This window comes from Myotis daubentonii, chromosome 15 (genome assembly GCF_963259705.1).
Source record: "Myotis daubentonii chromosome 15, mMyoDau2.1, whole genome shotgun sequence".
In the NCBI taxonomy this organism is placed as follows: domain Eukaryota; kingdom Metazoa; phylum Chordata; class Mammalia; order Chiroptera; family Vespertilionidae; genus Myotis; species Myotis daubentonii.
In genome coordinates this window covers 25,658,339-25,670,482 of record NC_081854.1, presented here as the reverse complement: position 1 = coordinate 25,670,482, position 12,144 = coordinate 25,658,339, and the positions used below count along the sequence as shown (strand labels likewise).

The window sequence follows — 12,144 nt, the reverse complement described above, 5'->3', positions numbered from 1 at the left end:
TTTTAATATCATTATAAATGCATATGTTTAAATATATTAAATACATTTTATTCATTGCAATTATTAACATTATTGAAGCTCAAATTGTCCTATGCCAGTGGGAGCCTTTCATCTTAGCTCCTGAGTCCTCTGGACATGACCCTAATAGTCTTTGATAAATACCTTGCTATGACCAGATCTTCCAGCCTCATCTTGTACATTTCCTGTCCCAGGCCTGTAATCAGCCATTTATTTTCGTTGTTTTTAATCCTCACCCGAGGATATTTTTTCCACTGATTTTTTTTAGAGAAAGTGGAAGGGAGGGAGAGAGAGGGAGGGAGAGAGAAAGGTATCGATGTGAGAGGGATAGATTGATTGGTTGCCTTCCACATGTGCCCCAACTGGGGCCAGGGATCAAAACTACAATCTAGGTATATGTCCTTGTCTGGGAATTGAACCTGAGACTCTTTGATGCACAGGCCAATGCACTGAGCCACACTGGCCAGGGCCAGCCATTTTTTGAAGAAGCCCTTAGCTTTTGTTTGTGTGTGTGCTTTCAGTTCAAAGTGGTATTTTAGAATCACAGTCAGGGTGCTGGCTATGCTCATAGCTATTGGATTGATCCTTCCAGAATTCTTGTTATCAAAGACATAGGTGATGATGGAATTATAATATCCCCAGTTAATCATTTACTTATTCTTGCCTTATATATAAAACAGTCTAAGAATGACAATTATTCAATTTTGAAAACAGTTAAAACATTTTATTTTATTTTTTGCATTCATTCTCTCTATTCTCCCCAATTTTTAAAATAATCATACTGGCCCTGGCCGGGTTGGCTCAGTGCTTAGAGTATTGGCCCTCAGACCGAAGGTTCATGGTCACGGGTTTGATTCCCTGTGAATGAAATCTGAAAATCTGGAAGAGATTCCTCAGGTGAGGATTAAAATCATAAATAAATAAATTAATCATAATCATACTGTAAATGATCTGGTCATGTAGCTATGATATACTAGAGCAGTGATGGCGAACCTTTTGAGCTCGCTGTGTCAGCATTTTGAAAAACCCTATCTTAACTCTGGTGCCGTGTCACATATAGAAATTTTTTGATATTTGCAACCATAGTAAAACAAAGATTTATATTTTTGATATTTATTTTATATATTTAAATGCCATTTAACAAAGAAAAATCAACCAAAAAAATGAGTTCACGTGCCACCTCTGACACATGTGTCATAGGTTCGCCATCACTGTACTAGAATCTATCCCTTTTGACCTGATTTATTTGGGGGATTTTAAGGGTACATATATATTGTAAAATACACGTAACACAAAATTTATCATTTAAATCATTATAACATGTACAATTCAGTGGCATTTAGTATATTCACAGTGTTCTGCAATAGCTACTACTGTCTAGTTCTGAAACATTTTCATCGCCCCAAAAGAAAACTGTCTGTAATCATTAAACAATCACTGCCTATTACCCCAATAACAACTAATCTGCTTTCTGTCGGTATGGATTTGCCTTTTCTGAATATTTCATATAAATGGAATCATAGAATATGTGGACTTTGTGTCTGATTTCTTTCATTTAAGCATAATGTTTCCTTTTTTTGAAAAAAACTTTATTGTTGAAAGTATTACATATGGGCCCTCCGCCCTTTGACTTCTTATAGCCTACTCCCACCCCCTGTCCCAGGCCTACACCTCCCTATTGTCAGTGTCCATGGGTTATGCATATACACATACAAGTTCTTTGGTTGATTTCTTCCCCCCCACCCCTCGACCTCCTGCCTTCCATCTGAGAGTCAATAGTTTGTTCTATGTCTGTGGATCTATTTTGTTCAACAGTTTATTTTGTTCATTAGATTCCACATGAGTGGGATCATGTGATACTTTTCTTTCTCTGACTGGCTTATTTCTTTTAGCATAATACTCTCTGGTCCCTCCATGCTGTCTCAACGGGTAAGAGATCCTTCCTTCCTTTTTACTGCAGCATAGTATTCCATGATGTAAATGTACCACAGCTTTTTTATCCACTTGTCTACTGATGGGCACTTGGGCTGTTTCCAAATCTTAGCTATTGTAAATTGTGCTGCTCTGAACCTAGGGATGCATATATTCTTTCTGATTGATGTTTCGGGTTTCTTAGGATATATTCCTAGACGTGGGATCACTGGGTCAAATGGCAGTTCCATATTTAATTTTTTGAGGTAATTCCATACTGTTTTTCCATAATGACTGCACCAGATTGCATTCCCACCAGCAGTGTACTAGAGTTGCCTTTTCTCCACATCCTCGCCAGCACTTGTCACTTGCTGTTGGTAGCCATTCTTATAGGTCAAAGGTGATACCTCAGTGTGATTTTAATTGCCTCTCTCTGATGATCAGTGACTTTGAGCATTTTTTCATGTGTCTCTTGGCCATCTGTATGTCCATTTTGGAGATGTATCTGTTTAGGTCCTTTGCCCAATTTTTAAAAAAGATATCTTTATTGTTGAAAATATTATATATGTCTCCTTTTTTCATCCATTGACCCCTCTAGCCCGACCCCAGGCCTGCACCTCCCTATTGTCTGTGTCCATGAGTTATGTATACTGTTTTCCATAATGGCTATACCAATCTGCATTCTGGTACTAGGGTTCCCTTTTCTCCACATCTTGGCCAGCATTTGTTTATTAATTTGTTGATAGCTATTCTGACAGGTGTGAAGTGATACCTAATATTCCTTTTAATTTGCATCTCTCTGATGATCACTGACTTCGAGTATTTTTTCATATGTCTACTTTGGAGAAGTGTCTACTTAGGTCCTTTGCCCATTTTTTAGTTGGGTTGTTTGTCTTCCTTTTGTTAGGTTGTATGAGTTCCTTACATATTTTGGATATTAACCCTTTATCAGATGTATCATTGACAAATATGTTCTCCCATACTGGGCTACCTTTTCGTTTTGTTGATGGTTTCTTTTGCCGTGTAGAAGCTTTTTATATTGATGTAGTCCTATTTGTTTATTTTCTCCTTAGTTTTATTTACCCTGCGAGATGTATCCGTAAATATATTACAATGAGAGATGTCTGAGATTTTGTTGCCTGTGGTTTCTTTTAGGATATTTATGGTTTCACAACTTACATCTAAACATTTTTATCTATTTTGAGTTTATTCTTATGTATGGTGTAAGTTGGTGGTCTAGTTTCTTTCTTTTTTTTTTTTTTTGCATGTATTGGTCCAATTTTCCCAACACCATTTATTGATGAGACTGTCTTGACTCTATTGTGTGTTCTTGCCTCCTTCGTCAAATATTAATTGAGCCTAATGGCTTGGGTCAATTTCTGAAGTCTATTCTGTTCCATTGATCTATATGCCTCTTCTTGTGCCAGTACCAGGCTGTTTTGATTACTGTGGCTTTGTAGTATAACTTGATATCTGGTATTGTGATCCCTCCAACTTTGTTCTTCTTTCTCAAGATTGTTGTAGCTATTAGAGGTCTGTTTTGGTTCCATACAAATTTTTGGAGTACTTGTTTTAGATCTGTGAAATATGCCATTGGTATTTTAGTAGGAATGGCATTGAATCTGTAGATTGCTTTGAGTAGTATGGACATTTTAATTCTACCAATCCATGAACACAGTATATTCTTCCACTTGTTTATATCTTTATCTCTTTTTTTAATGTCCTGTAGTTTTCCAAGTACAGGTCCTTTACCTCCTTGGTTAAGTTTATTCCTAAGTATCTTAATTTTTTTGTTGTTGCGGTAGTGAATTGGATTGTTTGTTTAGTTTCTCTTTCTGAGAATTCATTATTGGTGTATAAAAAAGACATTGATTTTGGGGTGGTCATTCTTTTGTTTCCCTTGTCTATTTTTCACTTCTAGAAACAATTTTTTTTTCTTTTTTAATATATTTTATTGATTTTTTACAGAGAGGAAGGGAGAGGAGAGAGAGTTAGAAACATCGATGAGAGAGAAACATTGATCACCTGCCTTCTGCACACACCCCACTGAGGTTGTGCCCACAACCAAGGTACATGCCCTTGACTGGAATCGAACCTGGGACCCTTCAGTCTGTAGGCCGACACTCTATCCACTGAGCCAAACCGGCTAGGCCTCTGTATCAGTTTTAATGACCATGTGAATTTTCTTCTTTTTTTTTTTTTTTTGTTATTGCTTAAAGTATTAAAAGGGGTATTACATATGTATCCATTTTATCCCCCCGCCCTAGACAGTCCCCTAGCCTCCCCTATCACCCAGTGTCTTATGTCCATTGGTTATGCTTATATGCATGCATACAAGTCCTTTAGTTGATCTCTTACCCCCCTACCTCCTGCCCCCCAACCCTCCCCAGCCTTCCCGCTGCAGTTTAACAATCTGTTTGAGGCAGCTCTGCCTCTGTATCTATTATTGTTCAAAAGTTTATAATGGTCTCTATTGTCCATGAATGAGTGAGATCATGTGGTATTTTTCCTTTATTGACTGGCTTATTTCACTTAGCATAATGCTCTCCAGTTCCATCCATGACGTTGCAAATGGTAAGAGTTCCTTCCTTTTTAGAGCAGCATAGTATTCCATCGTGTAGATGTACCACAGTTTTCTAATCCATTCATCTACTGATGGGCACTTAGGCTGTTTCCAGATCTTAGCTATGGTGAATTGTGCTGCTATGAACATAGGGGTGCATATATCCTTTCTGATTGGTGTTTCTGGTTTCTTGGGATATATTCCTAGAAGTGGGGTCACAGGGTCAAATGGGAGTTCCATTTTCAGTTTTTTAAGGAAGCTCCATACTGTCTTCCATAGTGGCTGCACCAGTCTGCATTCCCACCAGCAGTGCACAAGTGTTCCTTTTTCTCCACATCCTCTCCAGCACTTGTCGTTTGTTGATTTGTTGATGATAGCCAGTCTGACAGGTGTGAGATGGTACCTCATTGCTGTTTTGATTTGCATCTCTCGGATGATTAGTGACTTTGAGCATGTTTTCATATGTCTCTTGGCTTTCTGAATGTCCTCTTTTGAAAGGTGTCTATTTAGGTCCTTTGTCCATTTTTTGATTGGATTGTTTATCTTCCTTTTGTTAAGTTGTATGAGTTCCCTATAAATTTTGGAGATTAGGCCCTTATCAGATATGTCATTGGCAAATATGTTTTCCCACACAGTGGGTTTTCTCGTTGTTTTGTTGATGGTTTCTTTTGCTGTGCAGAAGCTTTTTATTTTGATGTAGTCCCATTTGTTCATTTTCTCTTTAGCTTCAAGTGCCCTAGGAGCTGTATCAGTGAAGAAATTGCTTCGGCATATGTCTGAGATTTTGTTGCCTTTGGATTCTTCTAGAATTTTTATGGTTTCCTGTCGTACATTTAAGTCCTTTATCCATTTTGAGTTTATTTTTGTGTATGGTGTAAGTTGGTGGTCTAGTTTCATTTTCTTGCATATATCTGTCCAATTTTCCCAACACCATTTATTGAAGAGACTATCTTGGGTCCATTGTATGTTCTTGCCTCCTTTGTCAAATATTAATTGAGCATATTGGTTCGGGCCGATTTCTGGGATCTCTATTCTATTCCATTGATCTATATGCCTATTCTTGTGCCAGTACCAGGCAGTTTTGAGAACAGTGGCTTTGTAATACAACTTGATATCTGGTATTGAGATCCCACCTACTTTGTTCTTTTTCAGGATTGCTGCAGCTATTCGGGGTCTTCTTTTATTCCAGATGAATTTTTGGAAAGTTCGTTCTAGATCTCTGAAGTATGTCGTTGGTATTTTAATGGGAAGTGCGTTGAATTTATAGATCTAGAAACAATTTTATTTTGTTCTTTTTCAACCCTGCTTAGTTATTCTTTATAGTTTCTGGTTGGCTACTCATACTTTCAATCTTGTCAAAGTTCTATTTCTTTAAACATATTAATAGTTATTTTTATTCTGTCTGATGTATATGCTGCTGCTTGCTCATGGTACCTTGTTTCCTTTTGTGTTTGGAGAGCTGCCAATTTTTCTTGGATGTTTATTTGTGGGGATGTTTTAAGGCCTGGGCTGAAGATGGGGCACGTGGACGATACATGGTAGCATTTTGTGTCCCTTTTCTCTTGCTTATTTTTAACATAGAAAGCATTAAATCATGCTTATTTATCTGCAACTTACTTTTTTGTTGTTTTGTTAATCCTCAGCTGAGGATATTTTTTCTATTGCTTTTCAGAGAAAGAGGGAGGGAAGGAGAGAGAAAAAAAAACATCAATGTGAGAAAGACACATCGACTGGTTGCCTCTCATAGGCACCCCGAACAGGAGTGGGGAGTGAACCCGAAACCCAGATACGACGTGCCCTTGTCCTGGAATCAAACTCGTGACCCTTTGATGTGCGGGCCAACGCCCCAACCAGGGAGCCATGCTGGCTAGGGCTCTGCAACTTACTTTTCCCCACCAAAATGCAACAGTATATCATAGTGCTGTCATTGAAGTGTTTGTAATGAATTGCCCTTTGCCTTGTTATCTGGGAACTGTAGGTGTATCCTGAGTTTGAAGATCAGAGAGCTTGTCTGCCAACTGGATCTTTTCTGACTTGTTCCTCAGACAACACCATTCGCTTCTGGAACATAAATAGCAGCCCTGACTCTCCCTGGCAGAAAAACATCTTCAGTAATGTGAGTGACTTCAAGGTGAACCATCTTTTAGGAAGAACAAAGACCTGCTTTAAGCTAGGACATTGAGACAGGAGGACGTTTTATAGGATCTTGCTATTAGACTGCACTCGGGGCAGGAACCAGAAACCAAGGCAGGTTACTTTTTTGTTTCTCTCTCTCCCTCTCTTTCCTTCTGAGTAGAATAGCTCTCTTTCTGCCAGTGAGCAGCTGCTGTCCAGGTGTGTCTACCCAGCCACTCCAGGCAACCTGACATACTCAACAGAAGAGAAATTGCTCCGCAAATCTTCAGTTAGAGCTCCTTAGGAGAGCTCTTAGGTCCATCAACCAAGCCAGGCAGGGCTTCCTCTGTCAACTAGCCGCCATGCAGTAAGGCCATGGGTAGGAGTGCTGGCAGGACCCCAGAGAGAGCCATGAGGTGAGGCTGGGGAGAAAACATTTTGCTGAAGAAATGTTTGGTATTGCTAGGTCACTAAGGGAGTTTCTCTGAGGAACTGAGACCTGAATCATGCATTTGTTTATTCTGAAGATACTTATTAAGGTCTGTGTATGCTACATGCTGGAGACACATCAGTGACTAAGATAGACCCTTCTGTACTCATGGCACCCAAAGTCTAGTGGGGGAGGCAGAGAGTGAACCAATAACTGTACAAATTGTGATATAAGCATAGTAAGCACCATGAAAGAAAATTGCATAGTGCTAGTAGGATATATAACAGAGTCATCTGATCTTACTTGTGGCATCAGAGGCAACTTCCTGGAGGAAAGACAACTACAGTGAGATATGGAGGATTGGTAGGAGTGAAGAGGGGCAGGGAAAGTGTCCCATGCCAAAGGAACAGCTTGTGCAAAGGCCCCGAGGTGGGAAAGAGATTGGTGAGAAGTCCATGGTGCTGGGGGAAAAAAGACCATTAATGCCCTAACCGGTTTGGCTCAGTGGATAGAGCATCGGCCTGTGGACTGAAAGGTCCCAGGCTTGATTCTGGTCAAGGGCATGTACCTTGGTTGCAGACACATTCCCAGTAGGAGGTGTACAGGAGGCAGCTGATCAATTTTTCTCTCTCATTGATGTTTCTAACTCTCTATCCCTCCCTCTTCCTCTCTGTGAAAAATCAATAAAATATATATATTTTTAAAAAAGGTCATTAATGTAGGGAGTGTATAGCAGGTATTCCTTTACTACTCCCTTCACCCTCCACCCCAATGCTATAGCATCTTCTCCTCTGCACCTGTGATATACATATTATATTTGGCTGTATACAATAGAAAATCCCAAAACAAGAGGTAAAATTTTTTGTTTTCTGACTCATAAAAATAGTATAGAGGTAATCAGTTCAAGCTGTTATGGCAGCTGCAGGAAGCCCTCAGAGATTCAAGAGCCTTCTAGCTCTCACTTTGCTCTTTATCATCCAAAATGGCTGCTAGAGTTCCGGTCATTATATCAGTGAATTTCAGGCAGCAAGAAAGAAGCAGAAGGGTTCTCGCTTGCTTTACATCTCATTGACCAGAATTTATTCACAGAGCCTCATCTAGCTGCAAGAGAGGCTGGGAAACATAGTTATTATTCTGAGTAGTGAACCTCCCAGGTCAAAATTGGAGTTCTGTTTACTAATGAAGAATGGGAGACTGGCTCTTGGGATACAAAATTTCAGAGGTGTTTCAGACCATCTCACAGTACTGACTTCAGCCCTCTCTTTCCTGCAGACCCTACTGAAGGTAGTGTATGTAGAGAATGACATCCAGCACCTTCAGGACATGTCACACTTCCCAGACCGGGGTAGTGAGAATGGGACACCTCTGGACGTGAAAGCCGGGGTACGAGTCATGCAAGTCAGTCCTGATGGCCAACACTTGGCTTCAGGCGACCGAAGTGGAAATCTGAGGCAAGTGGGCCCTTGTGGGTGTCCAGTGTACACTTTCCAGTTCAGGCTCAGGTACTCAGGGTGGTGGGGAGGAACCCTGGCCTTTGCAACTCCAGCTACTCATTGAGAATGAGGGGCTGTGAGTAGTAATTCTGTTACCAGCCACCCCTTGGAACTTATGCAAAGAAGTGTCTTCCAAAAGGGCTGAGATGGAAGTAGCTACTGGGACCTCACTGCAGAGGTTTTTCAAGATGTTACTGGCTCAGTAGGCGCTGGTGGCATATGAGCCCTGTTAAAGGGACCAGGTTTAAGTTGATGAATGACAGCTGTGACCACATGGGTACTGGGGCTGTCAAGGGATGGAAGGGGCCAGGGAAACTAGAGACACATCCTCTAAGCTGTCATGTGTTCTCATTGTCCAAGAAGAACAGAAAGTGCAGGATTTTTTTCTGTGAAAATTCTATTATTTCTTTAAATGCTGGCAACTGTTTTGATATCAACCACCACATGAGGCAAACAGAATGTATCAGTGGGCTGCTGTCTGCCATGAATGACAAAAACAGTAACAAGAGCTACGTGGGCACAGCACTCTTACCCCGGGCTGGCCACTCGCCTGATACTGTGTGTAACGACCAATTTAGTATTCTCATTGACCCTCGATGTAAGTGCTGCTATCAACCCCATTTTCAGATGGGTTAACTGAGTTAAGAGAGGCCAAGTGGCTAGGCCAGCCAGCCGTGGGCAAACTATGGCCCGTAGGCTGGATCCGGCCCGTTTGAAATGAATAAAACTGAAAAAAAAAAAAGACCGTACCCTTTTATGTAATGATGTTTACTTTGAATTTATATTAGTTCACACGAACACTCCATCCATGCTTTTGTTCCGGCCCTCCGGTCCAGTTTAAGAACCCACTGTAGCCCTCGAGTCAAAAAGTTTGCCCACCCCTGGGCTAGGCTAGGATTACATATGTAGAGAGAGAGAAATTGGGATGATTGTCTCTTATTTCAACTCTGGATGACCTCTTGATTGTTTTATTTCATTTGGAGAGAATGAGGAAAGTCTAGATTTAAGACTCTTTAAGAATGACAGATTGGAATCAAATGTTCCCCCTATAGGTTCTATCCTTGAATATGACCTCTGACCCCTGCTCCCCCTTCCCTCTGGGATTACCTCTGATACACCTCTGCCCTAACCCTTGTTTTCCCCAGAGGACTGTCCTAGATCTGGCCCATGGAACCACAAAGGGCTGGGTGCTCACTGTTATACTCCCACATTTCCTTTAAGATGACATGTTTCTAGATGATAACAGTGGTTGGGTATCTCTAAACTAGTTCTCCATGTCACCTGCCTGGCAATGGCAGAGTGCCCGGGGTGGGAGCAGGGGTGGGAGGGCCCTCCGAGAAGGGTATAGCAGTCAATGTATGTCTCCCAGGATCCATGAGCTGCATTTCATGGATGAGCTGGTCAAGATGGAGGCCCATGATGCTGAGGTGCTATGCCTGGAGTACTCCAAGCCTGAGACTGGTGAGCCCGTGGCAGGGGGAAGGCAGGGGAGTGGCCCCCCCCCCGGCAGAGACACATAGAGGGGTAATTGGTATCTGGTAGGACTCTGAATGACAGCTGGAAGTCCTGTGTTTAATAAGGGCCCCTGTCTTGGGCCCTGGGACCAAGGTGACTAGGACTCCAGAAAGCAAGGCACTGGCAGGCAGGACTGGACTTGACTTGCTTACCCTGGTGCCCAGTCCCCTGAAGAGGTGAATGCCGAATGTATGAATAAGTTCATCCTCTGCTAATGAAGATAGATTGATAGTTAAACATGCTATTTTCAAAAAGGTTTAATGCCTACAGAAAAATTACAAGAATATTATAGGGAAGTGAGGTGTCGGAGGCGCCGCTGGGAGCTGCGACGTCCGAGGCCGGGAGCCACCGCCGCTGCAGCCATGGTGTCAGTAATTAACACTGTGGACACCTCCCATGAGGACATGATTCACGATGCCCAGATGGACTACTATGGCACCCGCCTGGCAACCTGCTCATCAGACAGGTCCGTCAAAATCTTTGATGTACGCAACAGAGGGCAGATCCTCATCGCAGACCTCGGGTCATGAAGGACCAGTGTGGCAAGTGGCCTGGGCCCACCCCATGTATGGCAATATCCTGGCATCCTGCTCCTATGACCGAAAAGTTATTATCTGGAAAGAGGAAAACGGCACCTGGGAGAAGACGCACGAACACACAGGACACGACTCCTCAGTAAATTCTGTGTGCTGGGCCCCCCATGACTACGGCCTAATCCTGGCCTTTGGGAGCTCAGATGAGGCCATCTCCCTGCTGACCTACACTGGGGAAGGCCAGTGGGACGTGAAGAAGATCAACAATGCTGCACTGCCATCAGCTGGGCCCCTGCTGTTGTACCTGGAAGCCTCATAGACCAGCCTTCAGGACAGAAGCCCAACTACATCAAGAAATTTGCCTCAGGCGGCTGTGACAACCTCATCAAGCTGTGGAAGGAGGGAGAGGATGGCTAGTGGAAGGAGGAACAGAAGCTGGAAGCACACAGTGACTGGGTTCGAGACATGGCCTGGGCCCCTTCCATTGGTCTCCCCACCAGCACCATCGCCAGTTGTTCCCAGGATGGTCATGTGTTCATTTGGACCTGTGACGATGCCTCAAGCAATACGTGGTCTCCTAAACTACTGCACAAGTTCAATGATGTTGTGTGGCACGTGAGTTGGTCCATCACAGCCAACATTCTGGCCGTCTCGGGTGGAGATAATAAGGTGACCCTGTGGAAGGAGTTAGTCGACGGGCAGTGGGTGTGCATCAGTGATGTCAACAAGGGCCAGGGTTCCGTGTCTGCTTCCGTCACAGAGGGCCAGCAGAACGAGCAGTGACAAGACTGGCGGGCCCAGCTCCCCACCTGCCAATTCCTGGACCAACTGACCAAACAGCGGCAAGGAAGCGCTCCAACAAGATGACTTTCCCAGGAATAGTTAAAACTGCAACGAGATTGATCATCTGCCTTAACATGATTTGATATGGTTTGTAATTTAAAAAGCACTCATTATGAGGGAGAAACTACAAATGATCTATTATTTAAAAATATTTTTTGGCCATTTTTATGTACCTTTTGGGTTCAGGCATTATTTGGGAGTTTTTGTTTCCAAAGTAATTAAACATGCTGTTTATAAAAATATATATATATATATATATATATATATATATATATATATATATATATATATATATATATATATATATTATAATGGCCGTAACCGGTTTGGCTCAGTGGATAGAGCGTCCGCCTGCGGACTCAAGGGTCCCAGGTTCGATTCCGGTCAAGGGCATGTACCTTGGTTGCGGGCACATCCTCACTAGGGAGTGTGCAGGAGGCAGCTGATCTATGTTTCTCTCTCATCGATGTTTCTAACTCTCTATCCCTCTCCCCTCCTCTCTGTAAAAAATCAATTTTAAAAAAAAAAGAATATTATAATGAACACCCACATGTTCTTTAGTCAGATTCTCCACGTTTTTTTCTTTTAAATTCTGTCTGACTCTGTGACTGTATAATGACTTTATCTGCTTCCCCTTTCTCCATTTCTCTCTCTGTGTTTGTGTGTATATATACACACATGTAATAAAATAATAGCATATACATTCTCTTTTTTACTAAACTA

General features: G+C 42.1%; 1 protein-coding gene and 1 pseudogene across 1 annotated transcript in view; both read left to right on the top strand.

The window, feature by feature from the left end:
• Positions 1-12,144, top strand: part of WDR62 (WD repeat domain 62) — a 55,067-nt gene that overhangs the window by 19,917 nt on the left and 23,006 nt on the right. Inside the window, 3 exon segments of the mRNA XM_059666728.1 lie at positions 6,471-6,608; positions 8,310-8,488; positions 9,900-9,991. Of these exon segments, the coding sequence (XP_059522711.1) occupies positions 6,471-6,608; positions 8,310-8,488; positions 9,900-9,991 (409 nt within the window).
• On the top strand, positions 10,324-11,661 carry LOC132216959 (protein SEC13 homolog; annotated as a pseudogene).